The 12,012-nt window shown below is 36.4% G+C and overlaps 1 protein-coding gene across 2 annotated transcripts in view; it reads right to left on the bottom strand.

Moving 5' to 3' along the window:
• The window catches only part of SMARCA1 (SNF2 related chromatin remodeling ATPase 1), a 73,372-nt gene that overhangs the window by 58,073 nt on the left and 3,287 nt on the right, over positions 1–12,012 (bottom strand). For both annotated transcript variants that reach the window (XM_028122732.2, XM_028122733.2), the window contains exons 2-6: positions 10,082–10,168; positions 6,977–7,143; positions 6,554–6,654; positions 6,148–6,248; positions 2,704–2,883 (exon numbers count right to left, since the gene is read on the bottom strand). In XM_028122732.2, coding sequence (XP_027978533.1) covers positions 2,704–2,883; positions 6,148–6,248; positions 6,554–6,654; positions 6,977–7,143; positions 10,082–10,168 — 636 coding nt within the window. The remainder of the gene's footprint in view (positions 1–2,703; positions 2,884–6,147; positions 6,249–6,553; positions 6,655–6,976; positions 7,144–10,081; positions 10,169–12,012) is intronic.

Here is a 12,012-nt window from a genome sequence, read left to right as displayed (position 1 = left end):
AGGGAATTGGAAACAACATAAAGAGAACCAGGGTACCAGACCCCATTTGGTCTTGCAAACACCTTATCTTTCTTTGATTTTGTGAAACACTCAGTTTAATGGTTCTTCCTACAGTTTCATGAAACATATGCACATTTTTAATTTAAATTAGCCCTACTTTGAAATTTGTGTGACAGAACATTGAATATCACATAATCCAAAAGCTCTCACTTTATAGGTGACAAAATTAAGGCCCTTCAAGAGTCACTCAACATCACACAGTCAATGGCAACACCAGAACTAAAACCAGATCTGTTTCCATGTCCAAGATCTTTAATGCCTCCGGAGTGGAAAAGGAAGGGGTCAAAAACCAAGTTTGGTGGGGTGCCTAACTGGCTCAGTTAGAGCATGCAACTCTTGATCTCAAGGTTGTGAGATCAAGTCCCATGCTGGGTGTGGAGCCTACTTAAAAAAAAAGAAAAACTAAAAAACCTTACTTGGGATTCACACCTCTATATACTTCAGGACTACATTAGTATCAAACTGGATCAATAGTATTACTAAGAATTTCCCAACTCAAATACCTGTTATAATCTACATCAAATTTTTAATAACATATTGACCTCATAAAATATTTACAAAAGGCCAGGAAACTATAAAGACCCAATATATCTATCCCATATCCCAAGATTCAAATCTGTCTATAAGTAATAATCTGGATTTTCACTATGCATACTGACATCAATCTCTAAATGTTGAATATAGTACATTATTTATGTTATTAATAATTACCAGTTTGCAAACTCTTTCGCCCATGGGCCACAGTAAAATTATAGTTTAGGTTGCAATCCTTAAAAAAGGAGCAGTACATATCCCCACCATGAGTGAAACACTCTGCCATTTTCCATTCTTTTGTATCTCAATGTTTTAAAAACTTGTCTCCACCAACATGAATTCCCAATATTAACAAGTGGCAATATGAAAAACACTGACTTTGAAGATTGGTTTTCAAGATTAAAAAATTTTTGAAGCTGCCAGTAAAATCCCAACCTCCCATGGGGTAGAGATAGGACAGTCACAAATTAAATACATCCACTCTTTCTTTTAGGGGCGCCTGGGTGGCTCAGATGGTTAAGCATCTGCCTTCAGCTCAGGTCATGATCCCAGGGTTCTGGGATCGAGCCCCACATCGAGCCCCACATCGGGCTCCTGGCTCAGCAGGGAGCCTGCTTCTCCCTTTCCCTCTGCCCCTCTCCCTGCTCATGCTCTCTCTCTCTCTGTGTCTCAAGTGAATAAATAAAAATCTTCATAAAAAAAAGTGAAGAAATACTTCATTAAATCCTTGGATTCCATACAATATAGTTGAAAACCACTGACAGTTTTACTGAGATACCTGGAAACAAGTGTAGATATTTCTCTTTTGCTTATGACCTTTAAGAAATAATTTCAGCCAAAAATCAGTACTTTAGAAATGCAAAGTTTCATAAGGAGTGGTATTACATCAAAGAACAGCAGTGAGAGGCACCTGAGAGTGTCTGCCTTTGGCTCAGGTCGTGATCTCCAGGTTCTGGGATCAATCCCTGTGTCCAGCTCTCAGCTCAGCAGGAAGTCTGCTTCTCTTTCTCCCTCTCCCTCTGCCCCTCCCCCCCACTCGTGCTCTTTCTCTCTCTAATAAATAAATAAATAAAACCTTTTTTAAAAAGGAAAGAACAGCAGTGATTAGAAAGAGTTCTAAGTAACTAATTTGCCACTGGGAAATATTAGGCATAGGGAAGAATCAAGCCCATAATTCTAAATTTATGAGCTCAGTATTTCAATATTTAAATTATTTATAAGTTAAATTTAAATAAATTTAAGTAATTTTTCTTCAAGCAAAATGATAAGAATAAAATTACATAATTCATTATGCTACCATTCTTTTAAGGATATCTTTTGATAACGTATCTAAATATGTAAAATAGAATAAATCTTTACTCTAAACTATGTCCTCTGGAGGCAAAATAAAGGCAAAGTTTAATAATATGCTTTCTAAGCTGATTATTCATTTTGATATTTTTGCATAATTTATTTATTTTAGATTAATTTTACAGTCCTAAATAATTGTAGCCTACTAGATTGACAAATGGCTAATTTAAGCAAGAGCCCAGAATTTCTAATATCTAAGAATGTATGCAGATATGTATTTTTCTATTCAAAGACCAAACTGAAAGCTGTGTCTATGAATAAACACAAAACACAAGGCTCTCCATACAAATAGAAAAAGTTCCATTCATGTGTGTAAGCACACACATGTGTCCATGTATACCAAGTCAAAGTCAAAAATAAAAAAAATTAAACATAAAAAATTAAGTCATGCAAAATTACAGTTTTGGAGTCAAAATAGCACAACTGATAGAGTCACTGATAAGATACACTGTCAATAAGGACTTTTTTTATAAAAAGATATTTAAAATGCAACTCAAAAATGCTGAGGTTAATGACCTAGTTGAAATTAAATGCAGATAAACATAGTAATGGATTGTCTGTTATTAATAAGTAACACATCTACTTCACAGGAGTGTTGTGAGAATTAATTAATATATAAAAAGCACTTAAACAGAGCCTTAATGTAGAGTTATTTACTAGTAGCAGTCAACTTCAATGTCTTTTATGGTAATAGTAGGCAACTTAACCCCAGAAATGATGTTATTCTTGATGGTCTCTTTAAACCTATTTCTCACTTACTCTCGCATCCTTGTCTCCGACGAAACAAATAACACGGAGAGATGGGACCCATCGTTTAAATTCATTCATCCAGTTGTATAAAGTAGACTTTGGAACTAAAACCATGTGAGGTCCGGGAATATTTCGGTAATGTTTCAGGTAACCAAGCAAAGCAATCGTTTGTAAAGTCTTACCAAGACCCTGCATTACCATTACAAAGAAAAAATCCATAAATGTTTATTTAATGAAACATTTTGTTAGTAATAACATTACAAAAGACATTCGTCAACTATGTCACATAGGGAAAAATTTAAAGACCTTTGTTTTTTTTAAGTGAATAACCATTCCAATTTGTACTTACTGTGTGCACAAAAAGAAACCAGGGACTTGCAGGTAGAAGGCTGCTTTGTTGCTCCTCTTAAAGGAGCAAGCAGTCTACTTTATAATTTTTTCTAGAGCCAAAATTAGGGATTTCATGTGTATGTGTTTCACACTCATTTCCCTTATCAGCCTGCTTAGACACTGGTCTTTCTTTCCCATTGCCCCCAACATTATTATAGCCCAGGCATGAAATATTCAGACTATGAATCTCAAGGGACTTGTGGCTCTCTGTACTTGCATCTCACACCCTTGAAGACCTATGGAACCATAAAAGAACAGAACATGAAAGAACTCTGCAGCCAGAAAGGGCCTTAGAGATGACCTGGTCTGGTGAACTTTTTTAAAAAATAGCATATTGAGGGGCGCCTGGGTGGCTCTGTCGTTGGGCGTCTGCCTTCGACTCAGGTCGTGGTCCCAGGGTCCTGGGATCGAGCCCTGCATCGGGCTCCCTGCTTGGCGGGAAGCCTGCTTCTCCCTCTCTCACTCCCCCTGCTTACGTTCCCTCTCTCACTGTGTCTCTGTCAAATAAATAAATAAGATCTTTAAAAAAAAATAGCATATTGAACACCACGAACCCACCACCTAACTGATGAGAAAGGGAACAATGTTCCATGCTGTGTGGCCTTTTAAAAGAGTCTCTGGGGGTGCCTGGGTGGCTCAGATGGTTAAGCATCTGCCTTCAGCTCAGGTCATGATCCCAGGGTCCTGGGATCGAGCCCCACATCGGGCTCCCTGCTCAGCGGGGAGCCTGCTTCTCCCTCTCCTACTCCTGCTCTCCCTGCTTGTGCTCCCTCGCGCTGTCAAACAAATAAAATCTTTAAGAAAAATAAAAATAAAAAATAAAAGAGTTTTTGGCTTTATCTCTATGCAAGGTATATATTTGCATTTATAAACCTAGGCTTAAACTATTTTTATAGGGTTTATCCCATCTAATATTTCACTTAATGAGATGCATCAAAACCTTAAAATATCTAAAATTCCTTAATCAAGGGCGCCTGGGTGGCTCAGTTGGTTGAGCGACTGCCTTCGGCTCAGGTCATGATCCTGGAGTCCCGGGATCGAGTCCCGCAGGATCTCCCTGCTCAGAGGGGAGTCTGCTTCTCCCTCTGACCCTCCCCCCTCTCGTGTGCTCTCTCTCTCTCTCATTCTCTCTCTCAAATAAATAAAATCTAAAAATAAAATAAAATGAAATAAAATTCCTTAATCAAGTAATTCCATTTTTAGGAATCCTATGGAAATAATTTGAAAGGTGCAGGAAAACTAAATTACAAGGGTTCTTACAACAGTATTATTACATACCATAGTACATATATATCAACCCATATATACTAAATATACGAAATATATACTACATACTACACATCAATCCAAATGACCCGCAATAAGGGAGGAGATGAATAGAACTATGGTAACTCTCCAGGATTAATTGTTACAGAGTAATTAACAATCATTTTTATAAATATTTGAATTATGTAAAAAATGTATGAATATGAAGAAATCAGAATACCAAATTATACATACAATATGATCGCAACTATGTAAAACAAACACATCTGGAGTCAAAATACTAAAGGGAAATATGCCAAAATATCAACTGTGATTATTTCTAGGAAGCATAATTATAATTTACTTTCAATTTTTTTCTTGATTTTTTCCAAATTTTCTAGACTCCTTATTAAAGTATCTTTCCCTTTTTTAATAATCAAAAAGTATCTGGTATCAGCATAAATTCAGTATGAAGGCTCTTTAGATCCTTTAGACAGGCTGCAGCCAAGAGGAGCTTGGGGCAAATAATCCTGGTCTTTCTGTTATCCAATTAACCAAGCTCCTCCCCCTCTGAGCTAATTGTAGTCTCCAACCCAGAATACTAAATATAAGGACCTACAGACCCTTGATTTAAAGGACCTCCTGCCACACACCTAACAGCTGCTCAGCATCTATGGGATCAACTACTACACTACATGTTACTTAGCATAAATAGTCATGTAAATATGGCTCCAGAGTCACATAAATATGAGTATCACTAGGTCATAAAAATCTAGAACTCCCCCACCCCACTCTCTTAAATCCCATCTTACTCATTTGGTCTTAAAATACCAATGTAGGCCTTCATGTACTCCCCTGATCTGCTGAATTAGCATCTTAAATGGTCTTACTTTTTCTCTTTGGTCATTTTATTTATATGCCCATCATTCCTTAGCTTATTTCCCAGGTCCTACCTGGTACTCTGCTATAACAGGACTCAACATTGCTCTTTACTTTTTTTTTATTCCATCTAGTCCTTTCTGAATGCTCACACATTGAGGTGCTTACATTCATTCATTCATGGTTTCATCATTTATTGTTTGGTTTATTCATGCACTCATTTAGTGTTTGGTTTATATACCCCCACTTCATTACCAAAAGGATTTCAGGTCGCCTACAAAGAAAATGTTCCAGGTGGCCTACAATGAAAACATGGAACATAGGGGCGCCTGGGTGGCTCAGTTGGTTAAGCGACTGCCTTCGGCTCAGGTCATGATCCTGGAGTCCGGGGATCGAGTCCCACATCGGGCTCCCTGCTGAGCAGGGAGTCTGCTTCTCCCTCTGAACCTCTTCCCTCTCAAGCTCTCGATCTCTCATTCTCTCTCTCTCAAATAAATAAATAAAATCTTTTAAAAAAAAGAAAACAAGGAACATAAATTAATGGTAAAATAGAAATAAAGAAGGGCCAAGGAAAGATTAGAAGGTATAGAATAGGAAAAGGCATAAAGGCATAATGGGCTGGCCATTATGTTACACAGGGTCTCCATTTTGGCATTCATTTTGGCTGAGTTTCCTGGAAGCCAAAGTGCAAACAAAAACAAAAGTACAAGGAGGTTTTTTAAACCATATGAGGAAATCGCACTAAGAATTTGTAGCCTGTGAAAGTATATGTTCTAGAGGTTACTTAAAGAAACAATTCTAGACTTTACAAATGCTTTTTACATTGTACCTAATAAAGCAATTAGCCTCCAGGCCTCAGGGGGACAATACAGCGCAGGTATTTCAAATTTACATAAAAATTGGTAACTGAGATTGTGTTTTTAGCTATCAACTCCTTACCATTTCATCTGCCAAGATACCATTGACTCCATTTTCATACAAAGAGATCAACCAGTTCAGCCCTCGAATCTGATAATCTCTCAGTGGTCCTCCTTTCACATCTGAAAAAGAAATCAAGACATCTCATACTTTCATTAATACAATCAAGTACAGGGGCGCCTGGGTGGCTCAGTTGGTTAAGCATCTGCCTTCGGCTCAGGTCATGATCCTGGGGTCCTGGGATCGAGCCCCAGATGGGGCTCCCTGCTCAGTGAGGAGTCTGCTTCTCCCTCTGTCCCCCTCCTCGTGCTCTCTCATGCGCGCTTTCTCTCAAATAAATAAATAAAACCTTTAAAAAATATATAATCAAGTACAATTTTTCTAAAACCAAACTGGAAAAAAAATACCAACGTAATAAGATACTTACATGAAGGTGACACCTCAAATCTAACACACACATTAGATGTTTTCCGACTCTCTGAGAGCAGCTCTTCATCTTCTTCTTGTTCTGTGCGCCTGTGGCGGTAGCTGAAATGAAAAGAAATACCTTTATATTCAGCCCAAATGCTAAGCTGTCAATTAAGTCACTACACATTGCTAATGTCTGTCATGAAAAAAAAAATGAGTTATCTAAGGTCTTGCTTAGAAGTTGGTAGAACCAGTGTACATTTTTATTGATTTCTAGTGAGAAAAAATAGTTGCCTCCAAAACTTATTTACACTGACAATAACCTTATTTTTTTAATACAGAATTATACTGAGTAAGTAAAGAGGCAATGAGAATATAAGAGGAGGGAGAGGTGGGGACAGGAGGAAGTGAGGGAATAAAGTAGAGAGAGATGCCAACGTACTCTCCAGCAGAAATTAAGCTCTGCTTGTCATCTTTCCTTATTCGAGGACGTCCCAATTTCATGTTCAGAGGAGATGTTGGAGATTTCTGTGCTGAAGGTTGAATGAAATGTGCAAAAAGTTCTGTCTGCTTTAATAAAAATTCAAATCTCTTTGCTCGGTCTGCTTTCTAATGTACAAAACAAAAGAAAAAGTAATGATTTTCTTTCTTATTCAAAGTTATTTAACAAAGACTTATATTGCCCTTTTACTTTGTACTATGTTCTAAGTACTTTAAACATACTAACTCATTTAATTCTCTTCATAAACGTATGAGGTAGGTACTAATATTCTCTCCATTTTACAGATGATAAAAGTAAAGTATGGAGAGGGTAACTAACTTGCCCAAGTTCCCATAGCTAGTAAGCAGAATTTGAAAATGGCATTTTCAGATAGTTTGAATAGAAGCCAAGTGATCTAAAAGCAGTAAATGCCCCAATAAAAAGTACCCTGCTTAAAGAGTCAGGGCCAAAACGCAAATCCTCTTTCCAAAACATAATGATTTTCTTTTCCTAGTGAACAAAATAAAGCATCATAATATACAATATATCCTAAATACAGAAATATAAATTATTAGCTATGATATACACATACCGTAAACTGAACTCTTAAGAATTTTCAAGTTGCATCTAGGAATAATTATTAACATCTTAGAATACAGTGTCATCTTGTCTCAAAATATTGTGAATGCGTGGTACAACAATGTAATAAATATTTTTCTTCAATTACAATGATCTGGAAAATTGCACTTTTTTAAAGATTTTATTTATTTGAGAGAGAGAGAGAAAGAGAGTGCAAGAGTGGGGAAAAGGGCAGAAGGACAAGCAGACTCTCCGCCAAGCACAAAGCCCAATGTGGGGCTTGATCCCAGGGCCCCAAGATCATGTCCTGAGCCAAAGTCAGACACTTAACTGAGCCACCCAGGTGCCCCTGGAAAATTGCACTTTATGCTAATAATATAAAAAGTTTGTCCCCAAAGTGAGCAGGATTTGGAGGAAAAATATATACACACATGTAAGTAAAACAGTTAATATATATTAACTATTAAAATTGGTATGTATTATAATTTCTCAATAAATTGTAAAAGGGCATATAACTTATACCACATTAGTGAAATAAAACTTCACTAAAAAATCTTAGAAGATCAAAAGATGTATACATCATTCTAGATAAAGAAAAAAATGAAAATTATTTTTTAATTCCCAATCACTTTCTGACCACAGGGTAGAGAATATTTGATTGCTAATGAAGGTTGCATAATTAATAACACCAGAAACATACAAGAGTTCATTAACATAAACACAAGAATTAGACAAATATATTCAGACCAGAAATTGGAAGGAGGCCAAAACTTTTCCATTTTATGTTATCCTCACTGGAATGTTGTTTTTAGAGTTGTTAAAACATTAACTGTCTGCGTTAGATGTGACCTTAGACATTTAGGCATGGATTTTGGTAAAATCACCATGAGCAGCCAAAAAATATACTTCATCTCTACTATTTTTATATTACTGCAAAACAACCCCTCAACAAAAAAGTTCAGTTCCAACTAAAATGAAAGCTAAAATATGGATTTTAGTGAATAAAAATTTTTTAAAAATGAAAAATTAAATTAAATATATGGCAAAGCAGTAGGTGGGCATCACTGAGATTATACTGCTTAAATATGTAATATTTCCAGGTACCAGGCAAATGTCCTCCAGAAAATGTGTTACTATATTACATGTTTTACAATGTGTAACATTCATTAATACATCCAAAGCAAGAAGAGAGGAAGAAACAAATATCAGTCTGGCTTTGCGACCTGCTTTCTTTCAGCCATACTGATGGTGCCAGATATTTCCACTTAGTGGATACAATATTTTTAGCATAAAACATCTTATGATGGAGGTAGCAGGGTGGTTCAGTCAGTTGAACATCTGACTCTTGGTTTTGGCTTGGGTCGTGATCTTGGGGTCCTGAGATCCAGCCCCCAGAGTATGGACTCTGGGCTCTGTACTCAGTGGGGAGTCTGCTTGAGGATTCTCTCTCTTCCTCTCCCTCTACTCCTCCCCCAGCTTGCTTGTGTGCCTTGTTCTCTCTCTCTCAAATAAATGGATAAATCTTAAAAAAAAAAAAAAAATCTGGGGCACCTGGGTGGCTCAATCAGTTAAGTGTCCAACTCTTGATTTCAGCACAGGTCATGATCTCAGGGTCCTGGGATGGAGCCCCACACCAGGCTCTGGACTCAGCAGGGAATCTGCTTGAGGATTCTCTCCTTCTCCCTCTCCCCCTCCGTCAAATAAATAAATAAATCTTTAAAAAAAACATCTTAAGGGCAGCTGTGTGGCTCAGTCACTTAAGTGTCTGCCTTTGGCTCAGGTCATCATCCCAGCGTCCTGGGATGAGGTGGATGGCGGATCTGGGCTCCCTGCTCAGCAGGGAGTCTCCTCCCTCGCCCTCTCCCTCCTCCACCCCCCTCACACTCTCTCTTACACTCTCTCTCAAATAAATAAAATCTTTTTAAAAATCTTATTATGGGATAAAGAGCACTGAACAAAAGTGAAGAGATATGATTTCTGTTCCCAACTATTCCATATAGTTTCTCTGATCCTTATTTTCTCATCTGAAAACAAAGAGATTCATTTATTCAACAAAATCTATTATGATGAGGCTGCCTGGGTAGCCCAGTGGGTTGGGCATCTGACTTTGGTTCAGATCATGATCTCTGGGTCCTGGGATCAAGCCTCGAGCCCCGCATTAGGCTCCCCAGTGAGCAGGAAGTCTGCTTGCTCTCTCCCTCTGCCTCTGCCCCTCCCCCTGGCTTGTGCTCTCTGTGTCTCTCAAATAAAAAAAATATTTTTTAAAAAAAATCTATTATGACTGATTATATATTAAATTACTTTCCAATTCTAAAATCTATGATCCTGTATTCATTATACATACACATGAATTTTTTCAATCTTTCACATCTCCTCTGTAAAAATCAACTACGGTGAAACTAATATAAGATTGAGTATCAACTATACTTCAGTAAGAAAAAAAAAATCAACTACAGTATTCACTATCCTACCCAAGAATATATTTACCATTTTCTCTTCATATTCTGGGTCCATTTCCTTTTCAGATTTAGAAGCTTTAGCAGCAAGTTTGAGTTGAAACGAAGAAACATTTTTCTAGAATTAAAAAAAAAATAAGCCATCAAATTACAAAGCAGTATCTTAAAAGTGGTCAACATTTTCATTTGAAGAAAATAAAAAGTAATTAAATACTAAATAAATAAATAAACATGGACCACACATAGACCAATGATGAGAGCATGTCATGAAGCAGGGCTTATAATTAATCCAGTTCTGTGCACCTGAGGTCCAATAAAAAAATCTGAATTCTTAAAACCAGAGAAATAACATTAATTAAACACCAAAAGGTGAAACATTGAGCCTTTTCACCTATTTTTTTAATTTAAAGCATAAAAAAGCATATAACCATTGAATAGAAGATTTAAAATCTAGAATATGCTAATATTATCAACCACAAACCAAAAAATTCAAGGAAAGTAAATATTAATTCTCAGAAACACTTCTTTATGTAATGGAACTAAGCCAGACTTTCAGAAGAAGACTGTGGTTTCTGTTCCTGAAAAGGCACTTTTTATTGTTTTCATATTCTAATCAGAACTTTTAAACTTTTTTATATAATGCAATGTGTTCATTTCTATTTAAATAATAAAACAGTACAGTTTCAAACTTTTGATCTATGTTAATTTTCTCCAACTGGAAAGAAAAGTATTTTAAACCATATTACATAAACATTTTGTAGAAGCAGTTTCTCAATGCTATCAACTATTAACATTTGATATTTAAAAAGTTGTAATTTAGTGAAAACTGGCATAAATCAGCTTCTTAAAAATACTGAAATTATCTGGAGGGTTATTTCATGCATGCCATCCTTAGTAAAGATAAGCTTGTACTTGTAAATATAAATAGGCATATAAAATATACCTCCTTCCCTGTAAGAAATGGAGAAATAAAATAATAAAAACACAAATCTACACCTTAGTACCAGAGCCAAGAGTATTTCAGTTTTAACACAGACTTTGTACAAGTCAAAACACAAATGTTTGTGAAAACTAAAGAAATTATGTCCATTTTATCATGGCTTTTGTCAACCAGTTTCTGAAAACTTAGGTCCTAAATCAACAACAGAATGTGATCTTAAACATAAGAAAGACAGGACTCCCGGGTGGCTCAGGGGTGGCTCAGTCGTTGAGCGTCTGCCTTTGGCTCAGGTCATGATCCCGGGGTCCTGGGATTGAGCCCCACATCGGACTCCCTGCTCTGCGGGAGGCCTGCCTCTCCCACTCCCCCTGCTTGTGTTCCCTCTCTCGCTGTGTCTCTGTCAAATAAATAAAATCTTCAAAAAAAAAAAAAAAGACATGACTCCGATAGTTCATGAGTACGTCTTCCAACATTTACTGAAATTTCTATTTTGAGAAAATCCAAACGAAGATTATGGAATTTGACCCTTGTCAGGGTTCTACTTTGAAGCACTGATCAGATACTGTTCATTCTTAACCCAAATAATAGCCATCTTGATTTAAGCACCTCATATGTATATATCGTCTATGTGGGATGTTTTGAATATAATCCTGGATGGGCAAGGATAGAAAACTGCTAAAATTCCCTTGATCCCACACTTTCAAACTGTCACATATACTATAAATCTGATTTTATTTTCAAAGCAACACGAAAAGGAAAACTGGGTAAAAAAAAAAAAATCACACCTTTATCATTACCTGAAAAGCTATATGTAGTTTTCTAACTTTCAAAACAGTCAAAATTACTTCCCCTCATATACACAAGTGTATATCTAATAATGTGGGACATAGATTTTACTTATAGAAAAATTAAAGCTTTAATTAGAAAAAATTTCACTCAATACTCTTGCCTACCTTGTGGTAGAATACCATAAAATTTAATTATATGCTGATTAAAAATTCCTAATCTTGAGCAGTGCTATT

Source organism: Eumetopias jubatus, unplaced genomic scaffold (assembly GCF_037043125.1).
Source record: "Eumetopias jubatus isolate StellerSeaLion01/CBP00866 unplaced genomic scaffold, mEumJub1_p1.0 scaffold_11, whole genome shotgun sequence".
Lineage (NCBI taxonomy): Eukaryota > Metazoa > Chordata > Mammalia > Carnivora > Otariidae > Eumetopias > Eumetopias jubatus.
The sequence above is the reverse complement of the archived record's forward strand: the minus strand, read 5'-3'. Positions and strand labels throughout refer to the sequence as shown.